This window comes from Glandiceps talaboti, chromosome 18 (assembly GCF_964340395.1).
Source record: "Glandiceps talaboti chromosome 18, keGlaTala1.1, whole genome shotgun sequence".
Lineage (NCBI taxonomy): Eukaryota > Metazoa > Hemichordata > Enteropneusta > Spengelidae > Glandiceps > Glandiceps talaboti.
The window spans coordinates 8596389-8614452 of NC_135566.1; the positions used below are offsets into that span (position 1 = coordinate 8596389).

An 18064-nucleotide genomic window follows, 5' to 3' on the forward strand; every position below is an offset into this window, starting at 1 on the left:
TGCAATAAAACCCATACACATGACAAAATGTAACTGAAAACATTATTTTTGGTAAAATAATTGTGACTTATACTTACTGCATTTATCGAATCACTTATTCGGGGACATGGGCAAAACAACAATATTTCAACAACTCGACGCGTTGAATTTGGTTGCAAGTTTGTCTTGACCAATCAGAATCGACGATGCAATATCTCGCGAGATGATAATTAAGTCCGTGAACTGGCTGTCCCCTTCGATTGTTCGTTGAATCATATCTCAAAGCCCGCTTGGAACAAAATGAAAACAACCACAAGAGGCTGTATTTGCAACTAAACACTCATGTTTTGGACCCAATAAGGCGGACTATCTTGGTCTTTCAAGGAGTTTACTTGATTGCACACGGTACAGTACATGAGGATTGCTCGTGTAATTGCAAATTGGACAGCAAGTGTCGCGTCACTTGTCTCGACATTGCATTGTTTGCAAACGAGGGCAGGTTTGAAACACTTGTTTTGTCTTTTGATGTTGAAATTCTGAATACCTTGTAAACTATGAAAATGTCTACTGCCATGGAAACTGATGCGGAGAAGGATGATACAGCAGTTACTACATCTGATGGAAAACAGGACCAAAGTGAAATTGATAACGAACAAAAAACGAAACAGGAAGAAATAGCAGACTTTGACATACCAGGGAGTGACACAGAAAATGAGGACAAAACCGAAAAATTGGAAAATGGAAAAAGTAAAGACAGGGGGTTTTGGGAGCCACCTACGAATGTAATTGTTGAACTTTATGAAAAGCTGGACAAAGAAGGTATTTTAGAACTTGATTGGAAATGTCCCAAAAGGAAAACACTGGAAGATGAGGAAAAGGAAACAGATGAAGCAATTGCTTCTCAGAGTAAACAAGAAGAGAAGAATGTAGTAGATGAAACAAAGTATGTGATGGTGATCATGATGATGATGATGATGATCATTGATGGTGGTGGTGGTGGGGGGGGGGGGGTGATTAGTGCTATGTGCTGGTGGTGGTGGTGGTGGTGGTGGGTGGGGGGGGGGTTGATTAGTGCTATGTTTGGTGATGAATACAAAGTAACGTGCACATTGGATTTTTCTCCCACAAAATATTCAGAGACCTACACCATGGAGGTATAAAGGGAGACCTTATACCTCCATGCCCACACTTACTTTTACCTAAGTGATTTACTGGAAGCAGGCTCAAAAGCCTATGTATCCAGATCAATGTGTACATCATCTATAGTTGAAACCTCAGACAACAAAAGTTGTCTTTAAGTTATCTGAGTTGAAACTAACACCTTCTGTAGTCAAAACTAACACCTTCCCATAGTAGCTTATAGACTGGAAAAATTAATCATTGTGTACGCTCCTTTTAGAACTTTGTCACATGGTCAAAGTTACCACAAAACAATACCAGGTAATAGATGTTTCAGTGTCATTATTTTCATTTTAGTTATACCAGCAACTGTATCCTAATACCAATATTTTAGTTACAATTTACAAAGTCCATTATTTTCAATTTTGTGTATCTAAAGTTGCCATGACAATCAGTCTTACAAATGGGACTTCATTTTCAGTGAATTTCATCGAGATAGCTTTCATTTTTTAAGGTTTAAATAGTGTACTTCTATGACACTCAATATACAAAGAGTTTTACCATGTAATATTTGTATTACTAATATTATGTAGGCTTTTTAACGTGCAAAGTTATGTATATACGTTGATTCAAGCAAACTGTGGCTTTTTTGTTGTTGACAATTTGATTTTTTTTATCACAGGGAGGAAGAACCAACAGAATTTGATGACTTTGATGAGTTTACAGCAGTTAACAGAACAGCATCTGTTACTCCAAGGAGGACAATGGGTAAATATCATCTGTATAGTATGTAGCCTACTATGTAGACTGTAAGATACGTCGTGTCACTCTGCCCTCACTGGCCTACTCTTTGAAAGGGGGTTGACCGATGTGTGAGGGCACCCCGTCAAGGCATACCTTACAGACTACCCACTATGAAGTGACAGATAAAATGTTTAAGTTTCATCGATGGACACTGTTAGTCTTTCACTCTATGGCTCAAGCATAAAAAATGTGATATCGTTTCACTTCAGAAATGGCAATGCAAGAGATGTGGAATGCAATATATGGGTCAGACTATCCAGAAATGAGAACAAATCTAATAATGGTCACAGATCTTCATCAATGGGTCTAGTATCCAATAACACAACATGTTAATTTTGCCAACCGTGGAGTTGAAGGCATGGAATTGATTGCCAATGATACCTTTTTAGCTATTTGTTCAGATAAAGAGTGAAACAGGAAAAAAAGCTGCTGGACTTTTCAACTAAAACACCATTCTGACCCCATGGTCTTGACCTGGGATTGACCAGCATGCAGTGCCCCAATGAGTCACAATTTTGACATTTTACTACTAATAAAATAGATCTCTAAATGACATGTAGAATGTCTAATTATTGGTATTGTATTTGAACTATTTTCTGTGAATATTTTGGTGGTTGTCTGATAAAAAAATTATTACCCCAAGTTACAGTTAATTCATGTGTGTTTGCTTCAGTCACATTCTTTTATTCCTTAGCATTCTTAGGGTAATACTGTAATTTCACTGTTAACATACATATTTTCACTGCTAGAAAATTTTGCGATTTTAAAGTCTTCACCAAGTTCTCAAAGACTAATTTTTACTATTTACCTGACTGGTACATTGTGTTCATGTACAAGAAGGCAATTTAGTCACTATTTACATCTGCATCTTTGTTTTCCAGTGAAATCAGAGAAAATAATTCTTTAGCGAAAATTTCCAGGTTTACAGTATACTGTTAAGTTTTTGTTTTCATATGTAAATTTATATTGGCTGATTGGATGAAAGATTCATTACACCTCAATATTTTCTCATTTGTAGGGAGTGCAGGAAGGGAAGGTAAAGGCAGTAGCAAGAAAAGAGTTGCTATTTTGGATAAAGTATTCACAGATATGATCCGACACAAGAAGATGGACGAGCAAGGCAAACAGTTACCAGAAGATGAAAAAGATAGTACACAAAGTGATAGTACACCTCACAGGACTCTGGGAAGACAATTTAGAATGCGACATCGAGATTTCTTGAAGTAACTGTCAGCTGTGATAATTTTGATTTTTGATTTTACATTTTATGTGTAGTACTAGTATATACTGTAGTATCTGCTGTCATAGAGAATTTTAGAACAATAAATATCAAGTATTATAAGTATGTTTTTGTGTGATTGTGCATTTTTACTCGGACTCTATTTTCTGTTTAACATCTTTGGCAGAGGAAAGGCAAAGAAAACATCAACTTGAATGAGAATCTATTTGTGAATCTATTCTTAATTTCATAGCATTCGAATCCGAACATACAATGAAAACAAGAATTTACAAATTGCGTTTGCGTCGGTTGCTGTCCCCACATACCATACGCATAATGCGGCATTTATTCAGCTCCCCCCTTACATTTCATAAGTAGTGCAATTCAGAGTTGTTTCGGTTTATAGATGTACTACAATCTTCTTGAAGTTATTAGAGTTGGAACAAAATAGGCGAGACAGAAAAACAAGAATTATGAAACGGTACTGGTTTCAACAGTTGAAATCCTGAAGGTCTGTCTGAAAAGGAATGATCTATGATCTTTATCATAATTATTTGGCATGCTGGGCAAATTGGCAAAGTCAATGAGCAGACTTCCCCAGTTCCCTCAATATGTTGATTGTTTTTTCTTACAAAACTGATAATGGGCGTTATACAAGGAGAGGGGATTAGTTGCTCAAAGTTAGACAATTTTGTGAGGGCTGTCTAAGTTTTATTGAATAAAGTCTTTGATCAAGTTTCAAAGAGGACCTGGTAGTTCATTAGTCTTGCTGCTAGACGTTCGCGCTTTCTTTCGATGCTATAACTATAAGCGAACGAAGTTCGCATGTGAGGGCTTGTCCGAACATGTTCCATCCTCGATACCGTTGTTCGGCTGTGTGTCATATTTTATCGGAAGAACATCTGAGGGCTAGCTGATAGACTAGTAGTTCATCTGATTTCTCAGAAAGTTTAGTTTTGTAATGAATAACATCTCGCCAACTATTATTCAATGCATCATTAACATGAGAGCACCTAACTTTTGTTTTGTGTTGATAGTAAAATCAATACATAAATGGTATTTTTCAGTGTTCAGCATAAAATCCTTACAGAACAAGATTTTGATTTTGAAAACTACTTTTTAACATATACAGAACAGACTGCATAAACTACCTGTGTTGTGTAAATGAGGGCGCTGTTGATATGTTGGCTCTATTTGACCCTTGACCTGTATGGTTTCTGAAGGTGACGTCACAGGGTGTGAATATGTCTGTTCGGCTCGTGAACAACTTGTCGTCAAACAAATGTATTCATCAGCTGTAAATGAAAATGCAACAACGCCTAACCGTGCTATAAATAGATCGTTCAACACTTTATAATCTCCAGCATCTCATCATACCACGCCGAGGACCATAGGATTATTGAATTGTGTACATCGCTCTCCCGAAATGTCGGGAGAAACACACACTCGATTGCCGTCGAGGACGACAGCCACAAACGCTTCAGTTCCAGCAAACATGCCTGCAGCTAATACAACTGCCCAAGCAGCGGCAACAACAGCAACAGTCAGTCCTAGCAAATACGTGAAACTCAATGTCGGTGGAGCTCTTTATTATACAACTCTAGACACTTTAACTAAACAAGACAATATGCTCAGAGCAATGTTCAGCGGTAGGATGGAAGTACTGACCGACTCTGAAGGTTAGTGTAGTGTGTACGTCACATCACCACACCCGTACCCGGACACGGAACGCAGACGTATATTTAGTGTAGATATGTAACTTGTAGAGGAAACATAACAATGTGTGACGGAAGTTACCCTTATCTGAAGTGTACAAAAATTACCAAACAGAAGTCATGGAAGAGCTCTTTTTTGCCTTCTTGCGTATTTGTCTAGCTATATTAGAAAAGTACTGTTCATTTATTGCTGTGACCACTGACTGGCACAGTGACTAATTTGGCGGAAGCCTACACTTTAAGCTTTGTTTTCTTTATGGTTCATTTTCTCCATGAATTTGTTGGTAAATTCGATTAATTTATATGTAAGTGGGCAAAAATGAACTCTTATGTGATTTGTGAGATTCATAACTCGCCGTTCATGTCAATATTTTGAGGTGAGTGAGTGTCAAAATACGATGACACAGGTGAGTTTCTACTGTTCTATTTTTAGAACAGTGTTTTTTGTTGGGGCGTGGACGCCGTACTGGTATAGGTATGACGTCACCGTGTTGCTCAACCAACTACCCCACAGACAAAAGCCCTCCCCATTAATTTAGAGATAATTTGTGAAGTAAAGAAACATTAGAAGAAGAAAAATTGTTTCTAAAGGCAGAGTTGCATAACTATTTGGTTATTTTTCTGTGTGGTTTCTTTGTACTGTGTCCTTCTCAGCCTTCTGTGTCATGCATCCAATAAAATCAGGAAGTAACTGTTAACTGTTGTCATCACGAAAAGTGTTACCACTCCTCAGTACAACAAAGCATGGTTCTTGTAGAAAGTGTGAAAGGTACATGTGTAGTTCATGTTGGCTCCATCTAAGCATGGAGGTATAAGGACCTCCATGATCAATATAAGTAGTTAAGTATAGAAGCTTGTTTTAACAGAAAGCTAGTCTTCTTAAAAAGAAAATAAACTGCCCCCATTTCAAAAAAACTCAAAAAAGAAATACATACATGTATATGAATTATAATGTGGATAGTCCTGTCAAGAGTGTTGAACACAGTATGGGAAGCATTTATTACCTAAAACTAGTCCTTTAGACTATTCTGACAGTCCACTTTACTCCTCTGTCCAGCGAAGCTGTACAACAAACCTGAACCTAGCAGATCACTGCCTAACTGTAACAGGCCCTGCAGTCAAACATTAGCAATCGATTGACCTTTTACTCATTTGACATCTCTCTTACTACAACAGTCTCTCTGTTCAAATGACCAAAAGTCACAGAATCAGAACTTATCATCATTTCAGGCATCCCTCCTTATGTATGCTCAAACATGTATCAAATATTGTGGCATACACTCGCATAAGGAGGAATGTTTGAAGTTCTGATTTTGATGTTCCTTGTCATCTGAGCAGGAACTGTTGTTGTCAGAGAGATGTATAAATAAGTAGATGTAGTCAGTTGATAGCTAATATTTGATTTCTGGGCCTGTTACATATAAATACTTTTGTTATTGGCACTCTAGGATCATGGCTCAGGCTTGTTACATAGCTTTTCATAGTAGAGAAGGGATAATGTTAGAATCAAGTCCTGATGTACTCCAGACTACATAAAAACTAACAGTATACCCCCATTGGTCATTTACTTACACAAGGTTTTAAGCTCCTTCTATGGTGTTGACGGATCAAAGATTTTGATAGTTTCAACCTTCAAAAATATCAGCATTTACTCTCAGTCCAAGCACATGGAAGTGCCAAATTCTCCCATCACAAATAATATGGAATTATAGTGATAACAACAACTTATAACAACTTTGCCTTGAGTTAACCAGATACTGGTACTGTTGAGATATGGTCTACAACTAGATACTGCCTAGTAAAGATTTGGTTGAGAAATAAAGACAGATGTAAAAAAAAAAAGTACTGATACAAAAAATGATCTCAGTCGATAAAATGTTGTTTTTTTTTGTCTTGCCTAGGTTGGATACTAATTGACAGATCAGGAAAACATTTTGGAACAATTCTGAACTACCTCAGAGATGGCTATGTTGCACTCCCAGAATCACGACGAGACATCTCAGAACTCTTACAGGAAGCTAAGTATTACTTAGCACAGGGTCTTGTTGAACTTAGTGAAGTCGCTCTAGAGAAAAGGAAAAATGAAGTCGATCCAATTTGTAGAGTACCAGTCATTACATCCTCCAGAGAGGAACATCAACTGATAAGTAATTCGAGTAAGGTGAGTGTAAAATGTACAATGTTATTCCTTCACCTGAGAAAAGAATCTGCGAGATAAGGGGCCTTGTCACTACGAGTCTTAAGACAAGTAGTGACAAAGACCCTTACAAATGAAAACAAAATACAAATAATTGTAACACATTATTACAACTGATGTCTTTGAATTCTTGGGAAAATGTATACATGTTTGATAGACTAAGTTTTTAAAGTCCACTGCAATAGGTCGAATAGTGACAGTATATCTTGATTTATACTTGTATTTCATTTCTGATTTGTTCAGTCAAAGTGTCTTTGTTGTCCTTATCTACCGATAGAGTATGAACCGAGCTAAAAATACCTTTGTGACACCCACTGTTTAGGTGAGGTTAGATGAAGTTCGCTGTAAATTGCTACGCCCTACTTATGATCTATCATCAGATCAAAATGTTTGTTGAAGTTATTTATATTCTGCAATAGTTTCAGTTCTGCTGTTCTGTTGCTGTATGTAGAACACAGTACCAGTAGATTTGAGGTTAATATAAGAATGATTAATATAATTATAGCATTGATATTATGTTTTATCGTGTGTGCATTCCGTTCCTATCTCATCACTTCAATTACTAACATTTTGTATTGCATGATGCATTGTACAGCCTGTTTCATGTTAGCGTTCACTGGCTGTTTGATACAACCATGCAGAAAACAATCAGAAAATGTACGTGCTATACTCTAAGATAGCAAGGTTGAATGAATACAGTTTTTTGCAACATTTTGTCTAAATGGAATAAGCTAGTTTGCCACCATTGTAGACATTAAATACAGGCATCAAACCACTTGTGCCCACATGACTGTATCTAGTTTGCAGTACATTATGCGATTTATTTCATTTAGACAAAATGTTGCAAGAAATTGGGATTTTGGTATTCTGGACCTGACCACAAGGAAGTACAAGTTAGACTGTTCAATAAATAGAGATCTAAAGTTGTTTACAGTGTTCAGAAGGTGAAATATTTGAACACCTTTGCCGAGAAAATTAAACCACTGCATACAGTACATTGCATGATATTGTTGTAGTAATGGCAAAATTTGAAATTTGTATGAAAATATTGTGAAAAGACAAGCCATGACTTGTCACTTGAAGTACAGATTTGTGCAGTTTTCATTTGTAGATTTGCATAGTTTGGTAATTATTATATGATTTATTGCAGCCTATTGTGAAATTATTATACAATAGACAGAACAACAAGTATTCCTACACAAGGTAAGTTGTTTGTTGGTTGGTTTGTTGGTTTTGTGGGGAGGGGGTTCATGCATGAGTCTGAGTACCAGCAACTGCCAGAAAACCCATACTTTGATTTCCTCAGTGTAAAAGAGGATATATATACTCCAGGTGTATGATAAAGTGTGTTGTTTAATACGATGATAAGTGTTGGTCATATCTGGCTGAACATATTGGCTTGATAACCAAGTCTCTGGTATTGGTCATGGTGAGGCCCAGAGACTTGGCTATCTGGCAAGATATAGGGTAAACATTGGAAATCCCATAACAGTGCACTGCAAGTTCATTGAACTCTATCAATAAAACACTGCCTGTGTCATCCTATGGACTGGTACATTTGTATGTGTGAGGCCACTTGAAAAAAAAACTAGCTTTCAGATAAATCTCCGTACGGAGACTATAATTAAACCAATATCCATTCAATATCTTAGCTATGTTGTATCAACGTGTTATGACAATAGTTTTAGTTTGTGTCTATCTTGGTAGACTAAAGTCTCCATTACCAGTCTGAATGATATTACATAAAGCCTGGCACAGTACTTCCCTCACATAACACTTTCATTTACTTATTCACACACTTTATTAATTATTTTTCAACAAAAGTGTCAAATTTAAAAAAAAAAAATTTGATGGTCATTTATTTTGACTTGTCTTTTCAGCAACTCAGATGACAACTTACTAAAAAATATTGAATTATTTGATAAATTATCCCTGCGATTTAATGGAAGAGTGTTGTTTGTGAAAGACATTATTGGTAGCAATGAGGAGATATGTTGCTGGACTTTCTATGGCCATGGACACAAGGTAGCTGAGATCAGCTGTACATCGATTGTTTACGCAACAGAAAAGAAACAGACCAAGGTAAGGACTTGTGTCACAAAGTTAAAGTCATATATTCATTTCAGTAGAGGTCTAACAACAACTGTAAAGTCATACCTTTCTACAAAAGATGTCTCTTTATGAGAGCAAAACTCAAATTTTGGATGATTTCTGTAAGGATGTCTGTTCATCAATACCAAAACATCGCTCGACTGCATTGAGTTTATCAATTCTTTACATTGTCAGCCAATGTGTCTGCACTGCTGCACTGTACAATATCTTACCTGTAACTCTCTCTGATTGGTATGCTTGGAGGTTCCTTATTTTATAACTTCCTCAATAAGCCATATTTCTGAACATTTTAAGCATGCATAGAAATTACATTGAAGTAAAGCTTATCATCGGGCTACCAGAATTTGCAGCTGGTAGACCACTCAAGCTACTTGTGCAACAATTTAAAAAACAGAATTTAGGGACATGAAAGTATTTTGATAGCACTGTTATTGCCAATGGGGGGTGGGGTGGGATCTGTTTTTAGTTCAGGAATATGGGACTTCTGATCACCATTTTCAGAAAGTGGTAGCCCACTGGAACTATCAAAGAAAAATTTCAGTTCATTTCAAGCCTGCTTGTATATAGTTGGTACAGGAAATTATTTGCATTGCATGTTTTTATACTTGCAAGGCTAACAGTTCATCTGTATTTAAATGTAGGTTGAATTCCCAGAAGCAAGAATCTATGAAGAAACTCTCAACACCTTACTGTATGAAAATAGAGGAGGTCCAGATGATGAATTAATGCAGGCTACGTGTGGATCACCACGACGAGCTCACCATAGTAGTGATGATGAAAGAGATGACAGAGAACAACATAGAGGGCCAAGGAAATACTAACTCACTGTTCTCCCCTCCAACCGCCAAGTAGACTGATCCAAACAATATGGTCAGACCAAACTTGCAGATAAATAGGGGTAGACATTTACACAAGTTCATTTATGTGTAGCGTTGGGCTTGAATCATGCTCTCCTTCTATTTAAACGTAGACTGACAAATAATGTACATCGAGGGTTAAATGATGTGCCACTCCTGGCAATAAGGCATTTCTTGAACTTTGTGTTCGGGAGTTATTATATGATTTTACATCATGTACATTGCACACGCTTGTTTAGAAAAACCGAGGTAAAACTTGTTCCTCATCCATTGTTCAGTGTAGGTCCTCATCGTGGCCACACATTGTCTCATGGGGGTCAGAAGGCATGAATATGCAGTGTTCATGATTGTTATATTTCAATGTAGTAAGCACTTGTAAGTAATCAGTTAATCATGAAATCCAGAATCCAAGGTTTACAAAAATGCCTGTTAAGTCCCCTAGAGTAGTGTTTCTCTTGAACTAAAGTAGTGGTTCACTTTCTCCCCTTCCTGTGCTCATAATAGTTTCGACTGTCTTTCCCAAATTTATCAAGTTCTATTATTTTATGTTATTCTGAGGAATAATCCTAGGTTTTTGTGAAGGGCCAAAACTAATGAGTCAAACCCACCTAGTTTTTTCCCCTCACCAATCAAAACTTTCCCAAAATGTTGTGAGATGGAACATGGAGATGAAAAAATATGTGCCAAGAATAGAAGAATAGAGTGATGTTTTCTCGGACGGTGCTGTCAAGTGGCATGGCGGGTACATCTCGGACGGTACTGTCAAGAGACCTGTGGTTTATGGTTATGCTTTCAAATCAACATGGTGGATGATCACATGTCAGTCACCCAATCAATTCCATACACTATTCTTAGCTTCAAGTACACACCGATCATAAGTATTGAAATCTGTGTCCCTGTAAACACAGATATCAGTTATTTTTGGTCAAGGCATTTAAATATGAACACCACTCCAGGAAATGAGGGTGTTTTCATAAAGTTTGGGTTGTGGAGAGTCACTTCAGGATTTCATGTTTAACACAATTTTCATTCAATCGCCAAGAAACACCCAAAGTCTATGAAAAGACCTGTATTTCCTGGAGTGGCTTGCCCATTTAAGTGTCTGTATTAACCTATCCATGGAATCACAGTGTTCATCTATTTTAGTTAGATGTTACTCCCACAAGCTTTCTTCGTTCAAGTAATATAAAGGTGATGCAAGACGAAGGGTCTTGTCAGTACCTGTCGTTGACTCATAGTTACAAAAGCCTTGGGTCACTAATATTTTCTGACTGAATGGAGAAAATATTTGAAACTAAAAAATCAGTATGTGCTCAAGCTTAGTGTAAGAAAAATGTTGGGTAATAATTTGAACATTTTGAGCACTGCAGTGACATAGACATGTGTTGTCATAACACAGTATGACCAGAAAATAGATCCTTTATTTTCAGTTTGAACATGTACAATTTGAATGTGCATACTAGCAGTATAGATATTGACATACCGTCAACACTTTTCAGAAACTGAGTTACTTCCGGGTGTCAAAATACAATTTTGCACAAAGAATGAGCAAGGGATTGTGTTGATAGTGCAGTGACATACAGTGTAAATAGTCAGTCAAATAAAATGAAGTACTGTGTGTACAGCTTTGTATGCATACAGATAGCTACTGTACAGGAAATGAACAAAAGTATCCAAAGACTCGGTAAGTTTGGAATCACGACGTCTGTTCCAGCTCAGTATTGTTTTCTGTTTGCCAACTAAAGTTGATATGGTATTGTTCAAACCATGTCTTCTATACACTGAAGTGGGTAGAAAGTCATATTCCATGTTCCAATAGAGACAATATATTATGATCGATGTATAAAATTTAACTACTTATACTTTTTTCACATGAAGATAGTTACCGATTACATATTAGTATGGCAGCAGTATAGGACCTGCCACTCCCTGTAATCTTCTGTATTGCCCAGTTTATCTATTGTGGGTGAGTCAGTCCACTGTATAAATAGGGGGGCGAAGGTATGAACCTTCAAATCTAGGACATATGTTAATGGCAGACTACTTTCTTTGACTTCAACAAATTCTGAAGTACTACTGTCAGATTTTTTTTTAATGAGCTCGGAACAAAAATATTTTGAAATTGGGCAAGGAAGAAAAATACGAAAATACTGAATCTAAATGAGCCTAGAACATAAATAGTCAGAAATTTGTCAAAAAAGGGGAATATGAAATACTGGATATAGGTTATCATATTGGAAATTGGGCATTTGTATAGACGTGAAGTATGAGAGTAGTGAAACTAGAGTATGGAACATATATTTGAGAAAAAACAAGAACATTTCTAGGTAGAGTAGAGTAGAAATTTACAAAAGCCCAGAACATTTTGATACAATGTTTGACTTTGTTGTGCCTTCATAGTGTATACACATATTCCTGTTACCATGGTAATGATGTATTCAACTCCAGTAACTATTTGTAGTCAATAGTATATAACCATTGTGATCAGAGCTTTGAAGAAGAAGAAAAAGTATTTTTACAGGCCTTCTCTGTCACTCACAGGTGTATTTTTTATGTTCAACTTGTTATAACAACACTAAACCGTGCAATTTTTTGGAACATATCAATTTGACAATTTGGAAGCATGTTTCGAAATGTGTCATGTGTATATCAAGGTACTTTACTCTAGAGTTTTACTACAATAGTTGCGGTGATACCATGTGGAACCAAATAGATTGTGTCAGTTTTTTACATTGAGTTCTTAGGAGGGGATAGTTGATAACCCTTGCATAGTAGAAAACACAACACTTTCTGTGTCCAACAAATGTTTTTCCATTTTTCCCCAACATCAAGTCCAGTATATTTGAAATCCCAAAGATTTTTCTGATGCACCCTTTCAAAATTACACATGGGTATGTAGGAAACAGTATAATTTCTTTGTCGCAGGGTTTCTAGAAACCGTAGCAAGACTGTTACCAGTGTGCTCTCTATGGTAAATTTGTTACACCATTGACATAAACATTCATGTGCTCCACCAAAATTTGGTGTTCCATTATTCATTACTAGGTGATAACTCACAAGAAAACCGTTTCTTGAAAATCAGTTTGAACCCACAACAACAAATTACTGTCATTAGAGGGCACACGGACATGAAGATACAGAAAAATGAAGTCAGAAGACTTCCAAATTTACAAGCCAACATGCTAAATATCATGTGTAGAGTGTTTTCAAGTTTTGTTTATAATCACTATTAGTATTGTAACTGTATGCTTATCATTGTAGTTTCTAATTTACTTAAAGGCCAATGTCAGAGTAGGATTTTGGGTTGTCTAGCGGAGTTATAGAACGAGCCGAGCTGTTGGTCCTGAAGTAACGAATCGTATCCAATCAATATGTCTTCATAATTGATTGACAGTATTATAAGTGTAAGCAACATTATAATTTTACTCTAAAAATACATGTTGTAAAATAATCGTCCTGTCAATATAATACCCAAACATGTTACTATTTACTGTTGTTATACATTTGTTTGTTAAGTTTGTTTGTTTGTTTGGTTAATTGTTGGAAGTGTACATTTCAACTGTTATATATAGGATCGATATATCAACAAGAAGGTTAAACTATTTTAGTAAGTGATCAGTGAAATCAAGAATTATGTCATGTACAAAATATTTGTAGTTTAGAGCAATATGTTGAATAGAATGGCGCCCTCAAAGGCAGCATAGGTGAATGGCACCCTCATAGGCAGCATAGATAAGTGGTGACCTCACAGCTAAGCATAGGTGATCTCCAGGCAATGCATGACTGGCAGATACAGTTCAATGTAATATGGTTGTATCTGTACCCCTATAAAATCAGGATACATTTGTTTGAGGGAAAAATATCAATGGCATTTTAAAACTGGAGATCAGATAATAATCATATGCATTGGTTTGATGAGTCAAGTGTTCGATATGCTTTTACAAGGCAACTTTCCAAGTAGTTATTTTCAAATATTATTGCATTTTTGAGGGTACGTATGTAGTCTGTGATAGCAGACAACAATCATCCCTTGAGTTTTTGTCATAAAATTGATGTTTTGCATTATATACTTTGGTACTACAATGGACCTTTGTTGTTGACCAAAATAAATAGGTAAAAAATCTTTAATTTTGCCATAAGGTCTTATTATGGAGATATGTTATTTCAGTTGCCAAGTAGTAGCAGCAGCAGTGATGTAGTTAAGGTCAAAGTTCATTTATTGTTATGTAAATGGTGGTTAAAGCAACAGTAACCTTGTGTGTATTTTTCACTAAAATAAATTCTGAAAGGTGGTGAAAAATTTGTCAATTCATCCTAAAATTTGATTTTACCTGTCAACACTTCTTTGAATGTCACCTTTTAGCAATGAATGTACACCAGGAGAGATTGATGTGGTTATTTTAATATCTTATCCAGTGGTAAAATTGTCAATTGTAATTTGAATTTTGAGTTGCATGAATAATCTGCCAAGTACACCATCATGAACTAAAAACTATGAAGTGAAATACTGTGTAAAATGTATTTTAAGTAGCAGCCCCAGTCTGACATCATGAACAGCAACAAAAACCAGTAAAAATAGTAGTTTTATTTCCCATTGAGTGTCAGTAAATCTCATTTTGAAATTTGCATAGTTCCCCAGTAGGATGCTGTACAGAACAAAGTATTGAAGAAAAAAAATACCATCAGTTACAAATCTACTGTTGTTTTGACAGTTTTTAATGTAAGCTAGAATGTGACCTCTGACCTGTATGTGAGGAAAGGTCAAAGAGCACAATCTGAGCTGTACTGAACTCTGATATTACAAATATTGACTTGATACAATCATAGCAGTGTCTAACATTTATGGAGATGATTTTCAATTTTTGGCATGACATACATTAGGTTTACTACTTTGATGGCAATTTCATTGTAATTTTTGCAGTGAGTAAATCCATATTAAGTTTTAGTGTTTCTATGGCCAGTGGAACAATTCTGTTATTACATTAACGTTATTGTTTATTGTATAAACTATTTGATGGATATCTTATCTTTAGCATGGGGACCCGAGATACCGGTACTGTTTTTTTTTCCTTTGGTTCATACTGTATTCCACTATTACATTTTGTAAAGAAAAAAATGGACTATGTAAATAATAAACTATGGATATATCAAGAACTACTGTGTGTTTATTTATTGGTTTCTCTGGATCTGGATGTGGGGTGTGCGGAAAGTTTGATAATTTTTGTATCTGCAAGACAGTAAAATAGTTACTTTGGAATGGTAAATCAAATAAATGCAGTGTTTTGATCAGTCTTCTACAGACCTTGGTCAAATTCAGTCTTCTACAGACCTATATCGCATTCAGCGTTACTGTCTCTTTCTCTTGTGGAATAATATATCTGAACATAAAGTGTCTGAGAAATGCTTTTCGGTGATGGAGTTTGTGGAATGTTTAAACATTTATCACCATACCCTACCCCCAATATATGCATATTCATAAATACATACATACATACATACATACATACATACAGACAGACAGACAGACAGACACAGACAGACAGACAGACAGACAGACAGACATACATACATACATACATACATACATACATACATACATACATACATACATACATACATACATACATACATACATACATACATGCATACACACAAATGTGTGTGTGTGTTTGTATGTACATATGTATGTGTGTGTATGTAGGTAGGTGTGTGTATAGATAAAGTATCACAAACATAGGAAAGAATGACAGAGCATAAAAACAGATTCTTAATCCAAACTTATTTATTGGAAGATTGCAGAATTAATCACATTCGGATTATCCGACTTCATATCTTTTACAGCAGTACATAGAATTGTGTTCATTTAACAACTACTGGTTGTAAACATTGTTTACTATCGTTATCATTACCCTATGTTTATTACATGTAATTCTAGCAATCATATAAACCTACTACACCTAATTTTCACTAGAACGAATAGCATGCTTTATATTTATAATACTTTTACTTTTAATATTTTTAAACCAATAATTTGATAAAGTGTGGATAAAAATCAAATCATAAATCATAGAGCAAAATATAAATACAAAAATTTGATAAAGAGATAAATAGAAGATCTGTAAGAAATAATATATATATATATGATCATTAATAACAGTAAAGTTAAGTTTGGTTCAAATTAGTCTAAAGGCTAGCTGTGGCTTCAAATCTCTTCAAGTCTAGCTCAATGAGGTACTGAGATTAAATTCCAAATTCACATGCAGCCACTCACACAGCAAATGCATTGATTAGCTCAAGTGGAGAGTGAAGGGGAAGCAGAATCACACATCTATGATATAGACAGGCTAATACGGACTTTGATTAAGTAAATTTAGACATTTTGATAAAAGATGAAATTTTGTTCAAGTTAATAAGTTAAGTTTGACAGTACTCTATATAGTGACTGTGGTGATGATTAATATATGCAATATTCTGTGACACGGATATGTTATATAATTTGAAAACTTAATTCTATATAATACATCTGTATGTATATCCTGCACATTCTTGTGGTCCCTAGAATCATTTCATTGTCAGCAACAAATCAATGAAATATTTATTTCACTACTGATACTATTGAAACCACTTAACCTGAAACAGAGAAGTTTGTCACTAAATCATGATAGTTTTGTGAATATTTTGTCATTACAGACAATAGTAGCTTAATTAGGCCAATCATTTTCAATGTAACAGTTTGTTAAACAAACACTGAATGAGGTTAATGTGGCCATATGGCTGAGGATTGGGTATTTATTTTAGATTTTTAATTTATAAAAATATTCTATCATGGCTTCCTACTTGAAAAATTAACATGAAACAACATAGACCAAGTCTGTGTTTGTAACTCAATACATTGCAAATGATTAATAAAATACATTTTTTTACTGAGCTTTTTGCAATGTATTGAGTTACAAACAAAGACTTTGTCAATGTTGTTTCATGTTAATTTTTCAAGTAGGAAGCCATGATAAAATAGTTTTATGAATTAAAAATCCAAAATAAATACCCCAATCCTTAGCCATATGGCCACTTTCAATGTGTGGCTACTTGAAGAAAACTTGCAACCAGAAACACACCACCTACTATAATCAGGTTGTATATCAACATTCAATGATAGCTTAACATCAATATATTGCAATAATAGTTTTAGTTCATTTGCTGATAACTCTTCTCCCGTTGTAGTACATGTATATATGGATCCTGTATAAACTCTAGTTATCATCTCATGACGTCATATCTCAACAAGTTAATAATCTGATCTTGATATCTGATTAGGAAAAAGATTGCAGCTAAATCTACCTCTATAATATTATTTTTAAAAATTCATCTTTTCAGCCTCTTTGAAAGACCATGTTTATATTTTCTGTATAAATACTTAAAGCTAGAAATAACTCACCTGGCAGATATGACTTTTTATATCACATATATCATGTTTCTATAGTTGTCAAAATCTAAAATGGGAGTACAGGGTTTATTTTTATTTCTTAATATTTTTTATATGACCTACAGTACTCTGACACACATAGGGAAAGCTACAATCTCTTGAAATACAATCAGATAGGTGATATTGCTACCAGGTGTAATCATGATTTTAAAGAAGACACAGAAATCCTGAACATGTTTTTTTTTTTTTTTAAATATATCGGAAAATTGTGCAATGTGCTCCTGAATTGTTAGGAATAAAAAAAAGATATTGCATTGCTGAATATGTAACATGATGAAAAATAGGAAAAAACAATTAGCTATTGTTAGGGTTAAATGTTACAGTGCGATATCGTCCCCACTGAGGGCTACAAAGAAGGAAGATATAAAACAGATAATGGAATGCTTATGATTCAGCCTCTTTCTATGGTTTCATCAAAATAACGGTAACCATGGAAACTACTTCATAATCAACATATCTCTACACAACCTATCATGAATAATGCTGCTTGTCAATTTCAGATCAGAAAATAATCTCCCTGGAGATCAAAATCACAACAATTGGAGAGTACATAAAAATAAATAAAATCATTTGTATCAT

General features: G+C 35.2%; 2 protein-coding genes across 2 annotated transcripts; both read left to right on the forward strand.

The window, feature by feature from the left end:
- The first annotated feature begins 286 nt into the window (after nt 1-286).
- Nucleotides 287-3207, forward strand: LOC144449522 (PAXIP1-associated glutamate-rich protein 1A-like). The gene is made up of 3 exons (XM_078140065.1): nt 287-922; nt 1781-1866; nt 2921-3207. The coding sequence occupies exons 1-3, from the start codon at nt 534-536 to the stop codon at nt 3127-3129; spliced, it is 684 nt and encodes a 227-aa protein (XP_077996191.1). The 5' UTR covers nt 287-533; the 3' UTR covers nt 3130-3207.
- A 1147-nt stretch (nt 3208-4354) lies between these two features.
- Nucleotides 4355-15139, forward strand: LOC144448825 (BTB/POZ domain-containing adapter for CUL3-mediated RhoA degradation protein 3-like). Its single transcript, XM_078139133.1, has 5 exons — nt 4355-4800; nt 6738-6997; nt 8184-8236; nt 8914-9115; nt 9787-15139. Exons 1-5 carry the CDS (start codon nt 4548-4550, stop codon nt 9964-9966), a joined length of 948 nt encoding a protein of 315 aa, XP_077995259.1. The 5' UTR covers nt 4355-4547; the 3' UTR covers nt 9967-15139.
- The last annotated feature ends 2925 nt before the right edge of the window (nt 15140-18064 follow it).

Coding starts and splice junctions, on each gene's coding strand:
- LOC144449522 (XM_078140065.1), top strand. CDS start 534: ATGAAAATGTCTACTGCCATGGAAACTGATGCGGAGAAGGATGATACA. Junction 923..1,780: donor AATGTAGTAGATGAAACAAA/GTATGTGATGGT, acceptor TTTTTATCACAG/GGAGGAAGAACCAACAGAAT. Junction 1,867..2,920: donor TACTCCAAGGAGGACAATGG/GTAAATATCATC, acceptor TCTCATTTGTAG/GGAGTGCAGGAAGGGAAGGT.
- LOC144448825 (XM_078139133.1), top strand. CDS start 4,548: ATGTCGGGAGAAACACACACTCGATTGCCGTCGAGGACGACAGCCACA. Junction 8,237..8,913: donor AACAAGTATTCCTACACAAG/GTAAGTTGTTTG, acceptor TTGTCTTTTCAG/CAACTCAGATGACAACTTAC. Junction 9,116..9,786: donor CAGAAAAGAAACAGACCAAG/GTAAGGACTTGT, acceptor ATTTAAATGTAG/GTTGAATTCCCAGAAGCAAG.